Source organism: Microcaecilia unicolor, chromosome 13 (genome assembly GCF_901765095.1).
Source record: "Microcaecilia unicolor chromosome 13, aMicUni1.1, whole genome shotgun sequence".
Lineage (NCBI taxonomy): Eukaryota > Metazoa > Chordata > Amphibia > Gymnophiona > Siphonopidae > Microcaecilia > Microcaecilia unicolor.
The window spans coordinates 66331423-66352838 of NC_044043.1; the positions used below are offsets into that span (position 1 = coordinate 66331423).

At 42.9% G+C, this 21416-nt stretch overlaps 2 protein-coding genes across 13 annotated transcripts in view; one reads left to right on the forward strand and one right to left on the reverse strand.

Moving 5' to 3' along the window:
- Positions 1–7442, reverse strand: part of CTNNBIP1 (catenin beta interacting protein 1) — a 32700-nt gene extending 25258 nt beyond the window's left edge. For 2 of the 9 annotated variants that reach the window (XM_030222268.1, XM_030222275.1), the window contains exons 1-3: positions 7299–7442; positions 4041–4139; positions 940–1121 (exon numbers count right to left, since the gene is read on the reverse strand). In XM_030222268.1, coding sequence (XP_030078128.1) covers positions 940–987 — 48 coding nt within the window. In that variant the 5' untranslated portion in view covers positions 988–1121; positions 4041–4139; positions 7299–7442. Of the gene's footprint in view, positions 1–939; positions 1122–4040; positions 4140–7270 lie in introns of all 9 variants that reach the window. The other 7 variants (XM_030222270.1, XM_030222276.1, XM_030222269.1 and 4 more) reach the window with 7 other exon arrangements.
- Positions 7443–7578: 136 nt separating this feature from the next.
- Positions 7579–21416, forward strand: part of CLSTN1 (calsyntenin 1) — a 136175-nt gene continuing 122337 nt past the window's right edge. For all 4 annotated transcript variants that reach the window (XM_030222495.1, XM_030222497.1, XM_030222496.1 and 1 more), the window contains exons 1-2: positions 7579–7986; positions 19573–19695. In XM_030222495.1, coding sequence (XP_030078355.1) covers positions 7893–7986; positions 19573–19695 — 217 coding nt within the window. In that variant the 5' untranslated portion in view covers positions 7579–7892. The remainder of the gene's footprint in view (positions 7987–19572; positions 19696–21416) is intronic.

A 21416-nucleotide genomic window follows, 5' to 3' on the forward strand; every position in this document is an offset into this window, starting at 1 on the left:
TCCAATCCTGGGCCGGTCTGGAGGGACGCCAAGGAAGGCACTGCTGCAGGTTTGGGGACTCAGGGCAAAGATGCTACCAGTAGAAAGAAGGGAGAGATAAGGGGTGGTACCAGGGCTATACTTCAGCTTCTGTATTTATTTATTGCATTTGTATCCCACATTTTCCCACCTCTTTGCAGGCTCAATGTGGCTTACAATACATCATGAGTGGTGGAAATATATTAGAAGATATACAATTAGTGTACAGAAGGATTTTGTGCAACATGAAAATGATAAAAACATGATAGTAGTATATTCAGGGAGTAGATATATTTGTCAGGTGATGTACCAGAGGGTTTATTTCTCATATCAAGAGCCATGATGCAACCAACGCCACTGAGTAAACAAACAATGAAAAACTGGAATGAGATAGAGAAAATCTACACCAAGAGAGAAAAGGAAAGGTACACTCTGGCGATGCTAAAAGCACAGAAATGGATGTTATCTGTTCTCTCCAGAACTGGCAGGGGGTATCTTCCTCTTCCCATGCCTGCGTTTCTAAACAAGTCAGTGTTTAATTTTTTTTTTTAAATCATAAAAATGAGCAAAAGGATAAAACCCCTATAATTAGATTTCAGGACATCTGTGGCCCAAATGAGCATGCAGCACTTTCTCCCCTCTCCAGCCCAAGAGTTTACATGCATTTCTCACAATCCACTCCCAACTCATGCATCTACAGTTATAAGCAGAGTGTGCATGCAAGCCTCTTCCCCAGCTTAAGATTCCATATACACCCTCCAATTCTAGTTCCACAATGTGTCAACTATCCCTATAGCTAATAGTATGGGGATATATGGTGATGAGCGACAGCTAATACTTTGCCCTCACCCAATTAAACACTTTTCTAGTGTTGCAGCTTTTCCTCTCTATGATCATATCCATCCTTTACAAATTGCTTACCTGCTTCTGAAAATACCAGGTCACGAGCAAATCACAAAGAGGAATCATACACAGAGCCTAGGGAAGAATAGGGAGTGTCAGAAAAAGACAGGTTCACTGACCAAGACGTAAAGCAAGCTCCAGATACAGCCACTCCCAAATCTGGAGAAAAACTGATGTTTGCTTCTCCAGCTTAACACTGTCTGCAAAAGAACAATAACAGATGATGAACATTATTTCAATGTATACTGTTATACAAGGTAAATATAATGCCAAAACCTTGTGCATGTGTGATCCAGTTGATCTCTGGCTTTCCTAAAGTTCTTTGCCACAAAGAAATCTATGTATTTATCTCAAGCTTTCTTGAGTTGTTACTTCCCCTCCCCCACCACCTGCCCATAAGGCCATTCCATGAATCCACCACCCTGTGAAGAAACATTTCCTCATAAAATGATGGCAGATAAATACCATAAGTCTGCCAATCCATACCAACTACAAAGTTCTATAATCCCTTAGAAGCCATCTATGCTTGTTTCATTCATTCTTAAATTCAGATAGAGTCTTTGTCTCCACCACTTCAGATAGGAGTAATATAAGGACGTGTGGAACAGCCTCCCAAGCTTTAACCAGCCTCCTCTTTCCCATCATCCTATAGCATCCTTTCAATTGAAAAAGGCTTGCATCTTGTGCATTTATGCCACAGAGGAATTTAAATGTCTATTTCCCCTCTCCTACATTTCTTCCAAAATATACAAATTGAGATCTTTAAGTCTGTCTACATATGCATGATGATGAAGAAAACTGCCCATTTCATTAGCTGCCCTTTGAACCATTCCATCTTTCTGAAAGTTCACAACACTCCAAATGAGGTCTGACCAGGACCTATACAGAGGAACCATCACCTCACTTTTCCTGCTGGCCATTCTTTTTCCTATGCACCCAAGCATCCTTCTGGCTTTTGCCATCACCTTTTCTACATGCTTGGTTACCTTAAGATCATCAGATATGATCACTCCTAAGGCCCATTCTTTCGTGCACAGAAGTACTTCATCCCTATACTACATTGCTCCTGAAGTCCAAATGCATGTCCCTGCCTTTTTTTTTTTTGTTGTTAGCTTTCAAACATCGCTAATTCCCTCCCTATACTATCCACATCATCCAGGGTGTCTACCTTATTTACTCTTGACTGAATTCTGCACAGGGTTGTTGTTTTATTTTTAATTCTGCAAAATTCTGCATTTTTTTTAGCTTAGAATTCCCCCCCAGCATAAAAGCTTCTCCTTTGTGCCCCAGGTCTGATACTCCCCTCCCTGTTCAGGCTCAACCCTTCTCCCCTGGAAAACTCACCTACTACTCAACCCTTCTCCCCTGGAAAACTCACCTACTACTCAACCCTTCTCCCCTGGAAAACTCACCTACTACTACTATTTAGCATTTCTATAGCGCTACAAGGCGTACGCAGCGCTGCACAAACATAGAAGAAAGACAGTCCCTGCTCAAAGAGCTTACAATCTAATAGACAAAAAATAAAGTAATCAAATCAATTAATGTGTACAGGAAGGAGGAGAGGAGGGTAGGTGGAGGCGAGTGGTTACGAGTCAAAAGCAATGTTAAAGAGGTGGGCTTTCAGTCTAGATTTAAAGGTGGCCAAGGATGGGGCAAGGCGTAGGGGCTCATGAAGTTTATTCCAGGCGTAGGGTGCGGCGAGACAGAAGGCACGAAGTCTGGAGTTGGCAGTAGTGGAGAAGGGAACAGATAAGAAGGATTTATCCATGGAGCGGAGTGCACGGGAAGGGGTGTAGGGAAAAGGACGAGTGTGGAGAGATACTGGGGAGCAGCAGAGTGAGTACATTTATAGGTTAGTAGAAGAAGTTTGAACAGGATGCGAAAACGGATAGGGAGCCAGTGAAGTGTGACTTGAGGAGAGGGGTAGTATGAGTAAAGCGACCCTGGCGGAAGACGAGACGGGCAGCAGTTTTGAACCGATTGGAGAGGGGAGAGGTGACTAAGTGGGAGGCCAGCAAGAAGCAGATTGCAGTAGTCTAAACGAGAGGTGACAAGCGTGTGGACGAGGGTTTTGGTAGAGTGCTTGGAAAGAAAGGGGCGGATTTTACGGATGTTGTAAAGAAAGAAACGACAGGTCTTGGCGATCTGCTGGATATGAGCAGAGAAGGAGAGAGAAGAGTCAAAGATCATCCCAAGGTTTCGAGCTGAGGAGACAGGGAGAATGAGAGAGCCATCAACAAACTCACCAACTACTTGAATTCTTTTCTAAATGTAATCTCCTTCCTGTTACTCCCTGGCATGTTCAATCCACAGTTTTCTCTTCCCGCTCTTCAGCGCGTGGAAGAGAAAGAGAGCAGCTGCCCATTGGGCCATGTCCTCTGCTGCTGGATCCGACTGCTGTATTTGGTTTGTGGGGCTGCACATCCACATGGTTCAAATTTAGCAGTCATATCCAGTGCAGCAAAGGACATGCATCCGCTCTCCACCTCCGCTTTGCTGAGGAGTACTGGGGAGAGATGGGGGTGAGGGCAGAGCTGTATGTGTGAGTGCTGGTGGGAAAGAAGGGGAAGCAGGAGGACAACAGTGGTTCCTGTGTAGAATTCTGCGTGGGGGGAGGGAGAATTTTATATAAATTTTGCATGGTGTAGAATTCTCCCAGGAGTACCTATTGAAGATTTTTGTATCATCCACAAACAAGCAAACCTTACTCAAAGCTCACAGATTTGTAAAAGCACTACACCAAAGACCAGCCTGGAGCACACCACTGGTAATACCCTTATTCTCAAAGTAAATTAAATTTGCCACTATCCTGTGTTGCCTCCCACTCAACCAGTTTCTGACTCAAACACTTCAGGGCCATACCTAGGGTGCTCAGTTTATTTCTAAGTTGCCTATGGGGAATTGTGGTATACTTAGATTCAGCAAATTCTTTGACACATCTAGCACTCTCCCACAATCTGATTCTCTGGTTACCCAATCAAAGAAATTAATCAGACTTATCTGACAAGACCTCGCTGTGGTAAAACCATGCTGCCTCAGATCCCACAATCCATCAGATTCCAGAAGTTGCACTCTTTTTTTTTTTTTTTTTAAAGTGTTTCCATTAATTTACTCACCACGAAGGTCAGAGTAATCAGCCTCTAGTTCTCAACCTCCTCCTTACTTCTGCTGTTGTGGAACGGGACCATATTCACCCTTCTTCAGTACTCCCAATTCTAAAGATTAATTGAAAATGTCAGACAGCAGAGCTGCCAGAACTTCTTCAATAGCCTTACATATATCCCATCCTTCCTTCATACTGCTCCTGAATCTACCTCCGATTTCTTGTTCTAGATCACTCTTTCCTCTAAAAAATACTGCATGTTTACACCTTTGAGAATTGGAATGTTTGTTTTACCTCATCTCTCCTCCTTAGGATATACAAATATAGGGTGTTGATACAGAAAACTACCGCAGGTTGCAGCACACAGTTAACAAGCAGTTTACAGGCTCATGAGTGGCCACTGTATGCAAAATAAAAAGGTTTCTACATTGACGTTCACTCCTGTAGTAGATATCAGTGCAAAGCATATTAAAATCTATGTTAAACAACCTATTAGCTACCCTGTAGCAATGCAGGGCTGTGTGCCCAACGTCTACTGTGGAGGCACAACGCAAGAAACTAATGCCAGATCTGAGGTGGCATATAGTGCCCCCACGGTTTACACTGACTTCATCTCCCTCCCCTCTGAACTAACCCCCCCCCCCGCCCAAAATTAAATAAACTCCCTGGTGTTTAGCAGCACCATCCCACCGACTTAGCAGACACTTCCCTGGAGTTTAGTGGCACCCCCATCCCCACGAAACCGACTTCCCCTTCCTCAGACCCAACTCTAAAAAAAAAAATGCCCTTCCAAAATTCCTGGTGTCTAGTATCCTCTTCCTCAGGCTCTTTTAGGTCAAAGACCCCATACCAGAAAGAGCAGGAGCAATGCCATCTTTGAAAACAGCAGCACTCAGCCCCATGTGGTGGATCCTGGGATGGACTGCGACTTCAGTCTACCATATAAAATTTTTCCCCCTTATTTGGTAGCTGGGTAGAAACTACCAAATTAGAGAAAAAAAGCCCTTATATGGCAGGCTGACCTCCGCCTGGTGCATCCCCAGATGTACCACACTGGCTGGGTGCTGCCATTTTCGAAAATGGCGATGACAAGGTACCATATTAAAGACTCCAGAGAAAATTGGAGAGTCATGGGATAGGAGGTAGTGTTCTATTGTGGATTAAAAATTGGTTAAAAGATAGAAAACAGACAGTAGGGTTAAATGGTCAGTATTCTCAATGGAGAAGGGTAGTTAGTGGGGTTCCCCAGGGCTCTGTGCTGGGACCGCTGCTTTTTAACATATTTATAAATGACCTAGAGATGGGAGTAACTAGTGAGGTAATTAAATTTGCTGATGACACAAAGTTATTCAAAGTCGTTAAATTGCAGGAGGATTGTGAAAAATTACAAGAGGACCTTACAAGACTGGGCATCTAAATGGCAGATGACGTTTAATGTGGGCAAGTGCAAAGTGATGCATGTGGGAAAGAGGAACCTGAATTATAGCTACGTCATGCAAGGTTCCACATTAGGAGTCACGGACCAAGAAGGGATCTAGGTGTCGTCGTTGATGATACGTTGAAACCTTCTGCTCAGTGTACTGCTGCGGCTAAGAAAGCAAATAAAATGTTAGGTATTAGGAACGGAATGGAAAACAAAAATGAGGATGTTATAATGCCTTTTTATCGCTCCATGGTGCGACCGCACCTCGAATATTGTGTTCAATTCTGGTCACCGCATTTAAAAAAAGATATAGTGGAATTAGTAAAGGTGCAGAGAAGGGCGACGAAAATGATAAAGGGTATAGGAGGACTTCCCTATGAGGAAAGGCTAAAGCGGCTAGGGCTCTTCAGCTTGGAGAAAAGGCAGCTGAGGAGAGATATGATAGAGGTCTATAAAATAATGAGAGGAGTTGAACGGGTAGATGTGTAGCGTCTGTTCACGCTTTCCAAAAATACTAGGACTAGAGGGCATGCGATGAAGCTACAATGTAGTAAATTAAAAAAATTGGAGAAACTTTTTCTTCACTCAACGTGTAATTAAACTCTGGAATTCGTTGCCAGAGAATGTGGTAAAGGTGGTTAGGTTAGTGGAGTTTAAAAAAAGGTTTGGACGGCTTCCTAAAGAAAAAGTCCATAGACCATTATTAAATGGACTTGGGGAAAATCCACTATTTCTGGGATAAGCAGTATAAAATGTTTTGTACATTTTTGGGATCTTGCCGGGTATTTGTGACCTGAATTGGCCACTGTTGGAAACAGGATGCTGGGCTCGATGGACCTTTGGTCTTTCCCAGTATGGCAATACTTAATGTCTTATGAGTAAGTAGGAATCTGGGAGAGGGGGAGCACTAGATGCCAGGGAGTTTTTAGAGAGTCAGGCTGGGTGTCACTGGGCACCAGGACTTTTGGAGGGAAGGAACGGGGGGGGTGTAACTAGATGAATTTTTTTTTAAGTGTAGAGCGAGGGGGTTTGTCATTTCAATGGGGGTTACCATTGGACACCAAGGATGTGTCAGTTTAAGTAGTGGGTGGGGGAGTCAGGTCTAATGCAGAAGTTGTTGTTTTGTTCTTGAATTGGCCCCTAAGGGCTGTTTACTAAGCAGCGCTAAGGGCACACTAGTGTTTTTAGTGCACGCTAAACATTAAAGACACCCATAAGAATATATGGGTGTCTCCGGCATTCAGTATGCACTAATTTTAGGGGCGCACTAAAAATGCTAGCATATCTTAGTAAACTGGGCCCTAGGTCTTTTAAGTCTTATTTCACAGGACTATGGAGCTGCTAGATTTTTTTTTTTTAATGACTCCACTCAGTTTAGGTCCTGACCATTAATTCAGGCCAAATCAGTGAGTGACTCACTGGACTTCATATCAACGCTCAAGGGCAGGATGCCCTTTTCTACCCCTCCCCCCTTCCTAGGGCCTATTAATTATCATTCTAAGAACTGCTATCAGTATCATTACTATCGATTGATTATACGCCCTCTGGGGCTGGGAAAGGCCTACTTGATGTAAACTGTAATCTGCTTGGATATAAACATGTAATTAAATACAAATACATATTTTAATACAAAAAATATTGAGTAGTCTTACGTAGTTACAGTAAGAATCAACCTCCGCTTCTCAGCCTTAATATTTCAACAGTCACAGTATAACAGGCCTTTTTTTTATATATACTACAAACCTCCAGTTCCCTTAATTACGATATCTCATAAATAAATAAAAATATACACATAGTAATAAAAATTAAATAGCACATACTCCGAATGGGTAACTGAAGAACACTTACAGCCCTGTCGCCCACGCCATACAAGACTGAGGAAAACTTGAGTTCTCAGCTGAACAGTCAAACCTTTTCTTTCCAAAAAGCCAAAGCAGCAATCCCACACCTCTAGTCTCGCGCGCTCTTCTCCCCCACCCCCTCCCTCTGGCAATGGCGACGCCGGACGGACCCCAAATCTCGCGCGCTCTGAGCGGTGAGAACTCCTCCCCCTAGTAACGACAACGCTAGTCCACGAGCCTCGCGCGCTCCTCCCCCTGGTAACGGGCGGCGCGCTGTGACGGAAAGGAGGTCTGAGAGGTGGGAGAGAGAGAGAGAGTGTCCTGTTCCCGCCGCCATCTTATTTCTACCACCGCCTCCCCTAACGATTCCTGGACTATAGAAAAAAAAAAAAGGGTCCGCCAGAAAACAGACACCTCGAGCCAATCCTGAAGAGGTTCATTTGTTGGATTTTAACTGGCTTACTAAAAACAAGAACGCCTCGGAGGGGGGTCGATAGACTGCGAGTGTGGCGTCCGCATCTTCGCCATCTCTTTTTTTTTCCTCTCTGTGACTGTTATTCAACTCCTACCACTGGTCGCCCTGTTGAGGAGGAGGAGGGAAATGAGCCCGGGGAAAGAGCCCGCTGCCTCCATCCTCCTAACCTGGAGGTTGATACTGCTATCTGGGCTGCTCTGCGGAATCCGGGCTGGCAGAGGTAAGGATGCTGGGATTAATATGTGATGATACAGTGGCCTGGTCGAGACGGGAACCGGCATTGAGGATGAAGAGGGAGGGGTTTACCTTACATCTCGGGGACGTGTGCATGGAGGTGCGATGGTCTCTGTCTGCCCTCTTTCTCGCGTGTTTCTCCGCTATGGTACTCCCTTCTGGAAAAAGAAAGGGATCCCTTCATGGTTTCGAAAAATCCGGAGCTGGTTCCACATCACCTCTTAATGGGTGTGGAGATAGCAAGCAGACACGTTGTTCGTGTGTGGTCTTAAACACTCTGGAGTTTTGGTTTTCGTCTGTCATTCTTTTTTAAAATGCTTAATGGTTTAGTATTGATCTTGCAAACTGATAACCATACGCATTGCAGATCTGCTAATGGGTTCAGTGGAGGAAAGCAAGGTTTTCTTTGCCTGTCTCATTGAGGTACAGTATTCGCTGCACTTTTGTTGTTTAAAGAGAGAGTGTCTTTTGTATACAAACGACTTAATTCATTAACAATTTAAAGCACAAAGTGTAATGTAGAAGAAAAATGTTTGATTTTTAAAGTGTTATGTTTATGCTTTATTCTGAGATATTTCTTAAATGCAGAATGACATCAGGAATACTGGTGGCAGAGTTCTGATGATTAATCAACTAAGTTTTTAAAAATTTCTTCATCAAAAATAAGCAGCTATATTTTTTCTAGGAGTATGTGTTTTATTTGTCTGGATGTTTATAGTCATTTGGGAATTTTTTTTTCTTAGACAAAATGAAATTTATTTATTTGTTACATTTGTATCCCACATTTTCCCACCTATTTGTAGGCTCATTGTGGCTTACATAGTACCGGAGAGGCGTTTGCAGATTCCGGTGTAAACAAATACAAAGTGATGTTGTGGTAAGATAAAGTTCATGTGGTACAGCCACATTAGGAAATCGTACGACGGAAGAGTTGTGTTATGTCCATTGCGTACTTTAGTTTTGTTGTGTTGCAGAGATCAGGCATTTATATTGGATTGGTAGGGTATGCCTTTTTTAAACAGGTTAGTTCTTAGGTTTTTTTTCCGGAAGTTTAGGTGGTCGTATGTAGTTTTCAAGGCTTTTGGTAGTGTTCCACAGTTGTGTGCTTATGTAGGAGAAAAGCTGGATACGTAAGTTGATTTGTATTTGAGTCCTTTGCAGCTTGGGTAGTGCAGATTTACGTACGTCCGTGTTGATTCTGATGTGTTTCTAGTTGGTAGGTTGATCAAGTCTGTCATGTATCCAGGGGCTTCACCGTAGATAATTTTGTGAACCAGGGTGCAGATTTTGAAAGCAATACGTTCTTTGATTGGGAGCCAAGTGTAGTTTTTCGCGGAGGGGTTTTGTGCTTTCAAATCGCGTTTTTCCGAAGATAAGCCTAGCTGCCGTGTTTTGAGCAGTCTGAAGTTTCTTTAATGTTTGTTCTTTGCATCCCGCATAAATTCCATTGCAGTAGTCTACATAGCTTAGTACCATTGATTGGCTAAACATCTCAGGAAAAAGACTTAGGGGCCCTTTTGCCAAGGAGCAGTAAGTGTTTTTAGTGTGCCCTTATGTGGGTCATTCCCATGCGGAAAGGCCATTTTTACTGTTGGGGTAAAATGACTCATTTTCCAATTTTTTTGTGTTAATAGCCATACACTAATATTCAGAAGTACCAACCAAAAGGAAAGGGAAAAAACACCCTACATTGAAAACACTTAAAGTTGAAGTAGGAGGGACCGCAAAACTTCCAGCCAAACAGAAGTTCTGTGGTTCCCCCCTGCACACTCTAATTTTCCCATTAGCACGTGAACCCCTACCACCTAGTCTGTAGGCGGTAGGGGTGTTAATCCTGTGCTGATCAGTTAGCTTGTGGTAATGTACACACGCATAACACATCCACACCCACTGCTAAAAAATGTGTTTTTTTAGCGTAAGGGTAGCGCATGCATATCCCCAAATTACTGTCGGATGCTTCAGCACACCGCGCAGTATATAATTATTGCCATACTGGGACAGACCGAAGGTCCATCAAGCCCAGCATCCTGTTTGCAAAAGTGGCTAATCCAGGTCACAAATACCTGGCAAGTTCCCAAAAAAGTACTATACATTTTATGCTTTATATCCTAGAAATAAGCAGTGGATTTTCCCGAAGTTCATTTTAATAATGGTCTATGGGGTTTTCCTTTAGGAAGCCAGCCAAACCTTTTTTTTAAACACCGCTAAGCTAACTGCTTTTACTACATTCTCTGGCAACGAATTCCAGAGTTTAAATTACACGTTGAGGGAAGAAAAATTTTCTCACATTCATTTACTACTTTTGTAGCTTAATTGCGTGGCCCCCAGTCCTAGTATTTTTGGAAAGAATAAACAATTGATTCAAGTCTACCCATTCCACTCCATATCTCCCCTCAGCTTTCTTTTCTCCAAGCTGAAGAGCCCTAGCTGCTTTAGCCTTTCTGTTAGGGAATTTGTCCCATCCCCTTTATCATTTTCGTTATCCTTCTCTTTACCTTTTCTAATTCTACTATATCTTTTTTGAGATGCGGTGACCAGAATTGAACACAACATTCGAGGTGCAGTCGCATCATGGAGCAATACAAAGGCATTATAACAACCTCATATTCGTTCTCCATTCCTTTCTTAATAATACCTAACATTCTATTTGCTTTCTTAGCTGCCACCTCACACCGAGCAGAGGGTTTCAACATATCATCAACGATGACACCTATATCCCTTTCCTGGTCAGTGACTCCTAATGTAGAACCTTGCATTACGTAGCTATAATTTGGGTTCCTATTTCCCACATGCATCACTTTGTACTTGCTCACATTAAATGTCATCTGCCATTTTGACGCCCAGACGGTCCTCTTGTAATTTTTCACAATTCTCTTTCAATTCAATCGCTTTGTGTTGTCAGCAAATTTAATTACCTCACTAGTTACTCCCATCTCTAGATCATTTATAAATATGCTAAAAAGCAGTGGTCCCAGCACAGACCCCTGGGGAACCCCACTATATACCCTTCTCCTTTGAGAATACTGACTATTTAACCCTACTGTTCTTTTTCTATGTTTTAACCAGTTTTTAATCCACAATAGGGCACTATCTCCTATCCCATGATTCTCCAATTTTCTCTGGAGTCTTTCATGATGTACTTTGTCAAACACCGTTTGAAAATCCAGATACATAATGTTGACTGGCTTGTCTTTATCCACATGTTTGTTCACCCCTTCAAAGAAATGTAATAGATTGGTGAGGCAAGTTTCCCCATCACTAAATCCATATTGACTTTTTCTCATTAATCCATGAGTTTGAATATGCTCCGTAATTTTGTTCTTTATAATAGTCTCTACCATTTTTCCTGGCACCATCACCAGTCTCACTGGTCTATAATTTCCCGGATCTCCTCTGGAACCTTTTATAAAAATTGGTGTTACTTTAACCACCCTCCAATCTTCTGGTATCGTGTTTGATTGTAAAGATAAATTACATATTACTAACAATAGTTCTACTAGTTCATTTTTTCAATTTTATCTGTACCCTGGTATGAATACCATCCGGTCCAAGAGATTTGCTACGCTTCAGTTTGTCAGATTGAGCCATTGCCTCCTCCAGGTTTATAGAGATTTCATTCAGTTTCTCTGACTCATCAACTTTGAATACTGTTTCTGGCACCGGTATCTCTTCCAAATTGGTGAAGACCGAAGCAAAGCATTTAATCTGTCCGCTCTGACTTTGTTTTCCTTTAGTGCCTCTTTTACCCCTCGGTCATCTAGCGGACAAACCGATTCTTTGCTGGCTTCTTGCTTTTATGTTTCATCATTCTTTTATTGATGATAAACCAAGGTGAAACAACTTATGAACAGCAAAAACATCAACGTCAGTGACGGAACATTCAAAACAGTAGTAACATGGCAAAGTCTATCATCAATCTGTTTTTCAACCTTTTTCTCCCGTCCCCCCTCCCCTCAATATTTCACTCTTAATAGTTTTACTTGTAGTTGACAACAAATGGTTTGTACACAGGTTTCATGAGCAGTTAACATTCGACTACTGAACAAACACCATTCAGGATAAGTGAATCAAATTGTCATCATCCATGCGTTTCCGTTTAGCAGTACCTGTCTGGGTTCTGTGTAACTCTCCCTCCCTACCCCTTCTCGTCCCTCCCCCCTCCCAACTCTTTAACCCGTGTGTTCCTGAGATGTCTCATGAGCCTAAACCTTCCAAATCAGCTAGTGTAATACTGGCGGTCCCCTGTATGTATCTCATTTTCCCTAAGACCAGCGTGTGAGGCTGTATCGCATGGTAATGTGGTTCGGAACTGGGATTTACTGATATTTCCCAGTTACCTCAGCTGTTCCCGTCGGGCATGAAAGTCAAAATTTTTTTTTAAATATTATTTTAGAAATTTAACAAATAGCTTCTCCCTTCCTGGGAGGGAGGGTAGCCCACAAGAGCTCCCATTGCGCCCGGAACCGTTGGCCTGGCAAGCTATCCATATCAGTAACTCCACACCTGTCTACTCGCATTTGTTTTATCAGCTGAGTTCGCCACACCTGTATAGGGGGTTCCTCACTAAGTCTCCAGAACTGTAATATAGTTGTAATGCCAAAATATACCGCCAACCTGGCAAACGCTTTGAGTCCCTCTGGGGGATCCGTTGAGAATTTAAAATCATTGAATAATAACAAAGGATCCCAGATGAGCGTGCAGTTCCAAATCCTGTGTACCCCCCTCAACACCCTGCACCAGAAGCGCTCTACATATTTACATCTCCAAAACATGTGCCCTAATGTGGCTGATGTTTGCACTTAGGGCAGACCCCGCTCGTTGCAAATCCCGCTCGATTTGCACTGTGGGGGGATATATGCGTTCTTAGTACCCACCTGTATAATCTCTCTCTGTGGTATGGAAAGGCGCCACCTGTATATGGACTTTATAAACAGCCTGCAAGCATCAGCCGAAACTACACACCCAAGGTCCCGAGACCACTCCAGAGCCAGACTAACATAGTCCCAGCTCCGCAGTCGTATCTTTTAAATGTTGGTGGTGAAATTTCAGAGGCACTGTGAGTTGAGCTCCCAGAGTAAAATCCTCTGAGAGAACTTCCACAACATCCTCTGTTAAATTTGTCCATTCCAGAGAGGCAATGTAGTGCTTTAATTGAAGGTATCTCTATATATAAAAGGCACCACCAACGTTCTAAATGAAGCCTTCAGCCGGAAGTGTGAAGGGGGAGAGATATCCGGTTTCCCCATGAGTGTCTGCCCCGCCCTCGCTCTCTCTGTATTACAAACTGTGAAGGAAAACACAGCAAAGCACGAAATCAAATTGCTCTCTCTGTAACAGTGAAGGACTCAGAGGGGGGAGGGGAGAGAGGGCAGAAACCCTCACTATCTCTATAACAGAAACACAGCACAGCAAGAAACTTAACACTGAAGGACTCGACTCCGAGGGGGGAGGGGACAGACAGCACAGGGGAAGGGAGAGAGGGCAGGGACACACACACTCCCACATGCACACAGAAGAAAACCTTGCTAGCCCCCATTTCATTTGCATCAGAAACGGGGCTTTTTTACTAGTGCGAAAATATTCCCTGCCGGGATCTTATATCTAAGTTGGAGTTCTGCCTAGGAGTGCATTTGTCCTTCTTCTGTTACTAAATGTGCCAAATACACTATTCCTTGCTTGACCCATTTGCTGAATATACTACCTCCCTGTCCCGGGGGGAAAGCCGGATTGTTGCAGATGGATAACCACGGGGACACTCGTGCTGAAAAATGATGATGTCTGCACATCCAGCGCCAAGTTTCCCTGAGGGCCCGTAACAGTGGGTGTATTTTAAAGGCGTCTACAGGTAAACCAACCCCAGTGTGTAATAGGTGACTAAAATGTATCTCCGGGAATTTGGAGGTCTCTAACTCTGTCAGGGAAAATTCCGAGGTCCCTCGATACCAGTCGTTGATGTGCCTCATAGAGCAGGCAACAGTCAAAAACCTGATGTTCAGGAGACCCATCCGTTGATATGATATTCTGGGTTTTTTCCTTTGCCATAAGTAATCCTGTATTAGTCTTCTCAGCAGTCTCTCATCTCTTGACTTTAGGAAGAGAGGCAGCTGCTGAAATGTATACAGCCACCTAGGGGCAATCATCATGTTAAATAATGCAATTCGACCCCATACAGTAAGTGGCATCTCCCGCCACAAGGACAGTTTGCATTTAGTCATCTCTAGCAGCGGGTTTATATTGGCCCTGTGTATAAAGGATTGATTATTCGGTATAGTCACCCCTAGATATTTCAGCTTTGAATCTGCCCACCGAATAGGGAATTCCCCCTTCAATGTTGCTCTAATATTGTCGCCTAGGGGCATGGCGCATGATTTGTCATAGTTGAGGGTAAACCCTGATAATAGGCCGTATTCTTGAATCACTCTCAAGGCTGCCTCCAGTGACTGTTGCGGCACCGTCAAAACCAACAAGATGTCGTCTGCATATGCCAAGGCTTTTACCTCTGGCCCCCCCCAACTCTAAACTCTGGCATAGAATTCAAGAGCCGAAGCAGAGGCTCTAGTGTTAGATTAAATAGCAGAGGGGAAAGAGGGCAGCCATGCCTCGTTCCTCTGCCTATTGGAAAGCCCTGCGATAGTCCGCCATTCGCTGTTACATGCGCCTGCATATTGGTGTATAGGGCCTATATGGCCCGCACTATCCCGTCTGGGATTCCCACCCAATCCAATATGCAAAGAGGAAGTCCCATCCAAACCTATCCAATATGCAAAGAGGAAGTCCCATCCAACCCTATCAAATGCTTTAGCTGCGTCTAAGCTTACGATTATCCCTGGAATTTTTTGATATCTACAATGGGCCATTGCTAACAGAGTTCTCCGTACATGTAGTACTGAGTGCCTCTTGGGAATAAACCCCACCTGCGCGGAACCGATAACACTAGGTAGGCTTTTCATGAGCCGTCCTGCCAGGATCTTTGCTAAAAGTTTGATATCGACATTAATTAGGGAAATGGGTCTGTATGATTCCGGCTCCTCTGCGGCCTTCCTAGGCTTCAATAGTAAAGTAATACATGCCGTGTTTTCATACATAGGAAATTGTCCCTCCCGGATAACTGCTTGATGTATCAGAGAATGCTGCAGGATCTTGTAAAATTCTCCAGAGTACCCATCCATCCCAGGTGCTGAGAAGGGTTTTACTCCCTTTATCGCCTCTTGCAATTCTTTTGGCTGCAGTGGCGAGTCTAGATACTCGATCTCCGACTCGCTTAATCTGGGCAGTTGGGCCTTCAGGAAGAGTTCTCTCATCCCGGTTTCTCCCCCCAAATGATCTCGGCTTCTTGCTTTTAATATACCAAAAAAAATTTTTACTATGTGTTTTTTTGCCTACAATACAATCTTTTTTTCAGAGTCCCTCTTTGCCATCCTTATCACGCTTTGCATTTGACTTGACATTCCTTATGATGTTTCTTATTATTTTCAGTCTGTTCTTTCTTCCATTTTCTGAAAGATTTTCTTTTAGCTCTAACTGTTGAACTGTCCCTATCTTAATGACATCCTCCACTTTCTTACCCCTTCCCCTTCTCTGTAATTACTTACTGATCACTCCTACTTCCATGTACTTGTTGTTTATGCCAAATTAATGTATGCCTTTTCATCCCTTTACTGTTGTAAGCCACATTGGGCCTGCCCGCGGGTGAGAAAATGTGGGATATAAATGCCAGCGGGTAAAGTCAAACAGAATGCATGACAATGGAAAAAATAAAGGAAGGGGGGAAGAGAGACCTCAGACTGGCGGCATTCAGCCAAATTAATGGGATTACTCGTGCGAAAATGCAAATATGCACATATGCACCATCACCATGTTTTAATCACTGGTCCTCGACCCACCACCTCCCTAGATGTTAAAAAATATTTGCCCAGTTCTTTATAAATCTAAAACCCTTCTCCCTGCAGCATAGCCTCATCTATGCATTGGGACTCTGGAGCTCTGCCTGTCTCATAGGCCCTGCGCTTGGAACAGGTCGCACTTCGGAAAATGTTACCCTAGAGTTTCTGGATTTGAGCTTTCTACCTAAGAGCCTAAATTTGGCTTCCAGAACCTCTCTCCCACATTGTTCTATGTCATTAGTACCCACATGTACCAAGACAGCTGGCCTCTCTCATCACCATCTAAAATCCTATCTAGGTGATGCTTGCGTTCTGCCACCTTCACAGTAGACAGGCAAGTGACCAGGTGATCCTCACGTCCACCAGCTACCCAACTATCTACATTCCTAATAATGGAATCACCAATTACAGCAGCCATCCTAACCCTTCCCTCTTGGGCAGTAGCTCCTGAAGACACATCCTTGATTTGAGAGGATATTGTATTCCCTGGTGTGCTGGTCCTGTCTACAGTTTTGCTACCATGTTTTGCTATGGTAAGCACAGGTACTTGCTGCAGCTTTGTGAAAGGGCCCCTTAGTTTAGAAAATGCAGAGATAATGGTAGATCTTGATCCTTAGGCCTCTCTAGTCCACATATTTCTTTCCTACTGAAAAGGCATAGACCCCTTCTTAGACTGCTGCTTATTCTATCCCACCCAATAGAAGTTCTAAGAAATTACAAAAAAGGGGTAAAAAATGTATGTCTAGGCAAAATGTTCTGAAAAATTAATGGAATATGATAAAACTTGGCATGAGGGGAAAAACTGGTCAAAAGACAAGTTCAAAAATGGGCTAAATTGGATTGTGGATTCTAGAGAAATAAGCCTCCAAAAATAGCCCTGTGCATTTCTGTGGTAGGAAGGTGTTTCAGTTTAGAGTGAAATGTAACAGAGACCACCATGGCAATGCAGTTTAAAAGGAGGGGGGTTTGAAAGAGTAGGGAATTCCAACGCCTTCATTCCCTAAAACTACCTCCTGCAAACTGCTTCTCAAAAAAAAAAAGACAACCCCCACCAAAACTGCCTTATATCTGCCCCACAGTTTGATTGTTCTGATGGAGTTTCTCCCACTGTTACAGGGGAAAGCGGTCAGAGCTGTGGCCTATATCAACAAGCAGGGAGGCACTAGGAATCGAGCATTGTGCCTGGAAGCAGCAGCCCTTTGTTGCTGGGCGGAAGTGAACCTGCTGGCATTGTCAGCAGTTGACATAGCCAGAAAAGACAATGTTCAGGTAGATTTTCTTAGCCGTTCTCTTTTTCAGCTGCAGGAAAGAGGTGGTCTCAATGGGCGTAGATGCTCTAGTCTAGCAGTGGCCCAGGCAGGAGCTCCTTTATATCTTCCTGCTATGGCCTCTCATTGGTCGGGTACTTTTGCAGAGTAACATGTCTCCTGGTGATGTTGGATTGGTGTTGAAGACCATGGTATGTGAATCTGGTTTGCCTGCTGGTAGAAGCTCCTTGTCCCTTTTCCATGGGGCAAGGCCTGCCCCGACAGGGTCTGGTGGAAATTGAGGATTCTGGATCCCTTCTAGCTTATGATTTGGCCCTTAAGAGACATTGCTTAGTGGGGAAAAGGTTTTTGCCCATGATTATTATCATTTTGCTCAAAGCCGCAAGTTGTCCTTTTCCTTAGCTTACCTCTGTGTATTTAAGGTTTTTGAAGACTGGTGCGAACAGCATTCTCTCTCACGTTGGAAGGCTCAGAGCCCAGAAGTGCTTGGATTTTTGTAGCACAGATTCATTCAGGGGCTGGCATTGACTTTGCTTAAGGTTCAGCTGATAGCCCTCTCTTGTTATCGGGGTAGAGTTCTGGGGTTTGCCTTGGCTGCTGAGGAGGACCTAGTTCAGTTTTTTGAAAGGAGTCACTCACCTTGGCCATCTTTTCCCTTCTGAAATTTGAATCTAGTGCTGAATATCCTCAAAGGAGCCCCTTTTGTGCCTCTGAGTTCAGTTTCAATCAAGGATCTTCCTTTGAAGGCAGTTTTCTTGGTGGCGGCTGGTTCAGCTAGGAGAGTCAGAACTGCAGGTTGTGTCTGAGGATAAGAGCATTACTAGTGATGTGCCTAAGGGGTCAGTTTTTGGTCCAGTTCTTTATAAAAAAATTTTTTGAATGATATTGCAGAAGGGTTGTCATAAGGTTTGCCTCTTTGCATTTATTTATTTAAAACAAGGAAAACCTTCAAAGCCTGTATCATCATTGGTTTAGTTGACATGGAGGCGTATTTTCAAAGCACTTTGGGAGGCTAAGTTCCATAGGTTTCTATGGAACTTTGGGAGGCTAAGTGCTTTGAAAATATGCCTCAGTATCTGCAACAAATGCTTCTGTTTCATTGTCATTGAATTCATATTCCTCCTCATCAGTAGCATCATACAGCACCTCTTTTCCAAGAAACCTGTGGGAAATAAAGGTGCAGGCAATGCAAAGCAATTTTTACATTGTTCCTTCTTTTCTGCTCGATATGCAGGGTTGCGGAGTATAGATGTGAAAATACGGTACTTCTGTACGTAAAGGAAAAGTGGGAATTGTATCTGATGATCTTAACGTAGCCAATTAGGTTAGATGTGGGAAATGTGGATATTGGATTGAATTAAGGAGAAGGGAAAGGAAATGGGATATACATATATTCAGGTACTTATTTTGTACCAGGGGCAATGGAGGGTTAAGTAACTTGCTCAGAGTCGCAAGGAGCTGCAGTAGGAATTGAACTGAACCCAGTTCCCCAGGATCAAAGTCCACTGCACTAACCACTAGCCACTAGGCTACTCCTTCTCTAGGATTAGTGGAATAAAAATCTTTTATTTATTTATTTATTGTGAACATTTATATCCCGCATAATCCCACCAAGGCAGGCTCTATGTGGCTTACAATGCTTGATGAAAAGTACAACATAATAGTACTAGTGCAAAGCAGAGAATAAATGCATAATTTATTTTAATATTAGATAAATAAATGCATAATTAGAATGCCAAAGTCAGAATGATGCCTGGGTACATAGGGAGATAAATTGCATGCAGGAAAAAGAAGTGATAATGCCTCTGTATAAGTTTCTGGTCAAACTTCATTTGGAGAATTGTGTACAGTTAAGGCGTATATAACTTTAAAAAGAATAAACAGGATGAAATCTGTTCAGAGGGTGGGTACTAAGATGGTGGTCTTTGTCATAAAGCATTATGGGAACAGACTTACTAACTTCAACATGTATACTGTAGAAGAAAGGTGGGAGAGGGGAGATATGATACACATTAAAATACCTCGTTGGCATAAATGCACAGAATACGCATCTTTTTCAATTGAAAGGAAGTTCTGGAACGAAGGGGGCATAGGATGAAGGTAAAAGGGGATAGGCTCAGTAGTTATCTAAGGAAATATCTATTTATGGAAAGATGGTGGATGTGTGGAAGTGGTGCTGATGAAGACTGTCCCATGCTGTCTTAAATTCAGTTACAAGCACAGGATCTCTAGAGGAAAGGATTGTAGAGTTTATTAGTTGATATGGATGAGCAGACTAGATAGGCTGTATTGTCTGTCTTTATCTGCTCTTGTTTTTCTTGTTTCTATATTTCTCCATTAGATAATGCTCTAGCTTTTGTAGTTTTTTACCGTACTCAGAAATTATCTTATTTTTGTGGATTATTTGTTCTCTTTTTGTAGTTAACAAGCATAAGCCATATATTAAAACTACATATCATGGCATAGTAACAGAAAATGACAACACGGTCCTGCTAGATCCACCTCTGATAGCAGTGGATAAGGATGCACCACTACGCTATGCAGGTATGAAAACTATTTGTGTTTTGACAGCACATATCACAGGCCCCAACAGTCGCTCACATGGGAAAACATTCAGCATAAGGGGATCCTACATATGCTTATCTTCAAATGTAGTATATATATAATTTAGTGTAAAAAGTGTGAAGATAGATGCTATGTCAAGAGACAGGGTAGATGCTTAAGACTAGAATCAACTTACAGAGACACCTCATAAAACACCACAGTGATAACCAGGGTGACACTTCTGTGTGACATCATTTTGTAAGACCAGAGCACTGCATTACTCTATGATGATAATATTAAAAGGACATTTCCATATCATCAAGCTGATCAATCCATAGACTGGTGGGTTGTGTCCATCTACCAGCAGGTGGAGATAGAGAACATACCAGTCTATGGATTGATCAGCTATGATTAATGGAAAGAAAATTATCAGGTATGATTATACATAATTTTACCTTCAGAACTATCCAGAAAAGTAAAACCTTTCTCACCCTCTGATCACCCAACCATATCTCCCTCTTTCTCAACCCCCCCCCCCCCACCAATCCCTTCCTTTTACTGTGAAACTGTCATTGGAATGATTTTATGTTTTGCTCATGTATTCTGATATTTGCCATCATTTTCTCATTTCTGACCTGAAGAAGAAGGTATTGCCTTTGAAAGCTAAGCAAGAAATGTGTTGTTAGTACAATAAAATAGGTATCACATTTTCTTTTTTGTTTTTATTTCTATTTATTACCTTTTAAAAGTGGACTAACATGGCTACCACACCACTTCGTCTACTTCAGAATCTGAATTGCATGAAATTAAATCATAGACATGAGCAAGTTCACGGAAAATGTTTGTTTATTGTTTTAAATATGGATAGAGCTGCATATCATACAGAAACAGCAATTCCTTGTTTGCTGCACTGTTCTGAACAAATGGGTGTTATCACCTCATACCAGCAGATGGAGGTAGAGAAAAACCTGATCTTTTCCAGTGAACTTGCTGGTACAATCTGCTGGTGCTCAGTGGAAACTTCAGTTTCCTTGTCATCAAGCAGATGAAGCCATTACGTATGGGTTGTGTCCATCAACCAGCAGGGGGAGATAGAGAGCACTCAACTTTTCACAGTGCCTCATGGCCAGCTAGCTCCACTGCAACTTCAGTATTCTCTATCTCCCCATGCAGGGTGGCTGCAGCTTCTTCGAGCTCCATCAAAAATCTGCCTGGGGGTGGCTCCTGGCTTGCCAGTTGTTAGCCGGGGTGTTAGAGGCAATAGCAGCTTCACTTTGAAGGCACATAGGTCAGCCCTTTCCCTGCCTTACCCATGCCCCCGTGGATGTGGACATATTAGCTTGCTTTTCCCTGTGCTTTCCCACTCAGTGGATGCAGGCACATTGGTTCACCTTTCCCTGCCTTTCCCACTTATCTGAGCCTCCGAGTGTTTTTATTTACCTCTTTTGCCTCTGCTTTCCTCACAGCGTTAAAATAAATAAATGAATAATTAAAGTTGCGTCGTGCTTTAGCGCAGTGATCTTGGAAAAGAGTTTTTTTTTTCTTGAGATTCTTCTGCAGGACCGGAGCTGTGATACTCGGTCTAGTGAGGTAAGAGTGTTTTCCGACTTCTCCGGGGTGGGCCCGCGATCGGGACGTTTTTGGCGCGAACCACCATTTTTGAATTTTACCGCTGTTTTCGGCGATGGCTGCTGAGACTGTAAAGTGCTGTTCTAAATGTG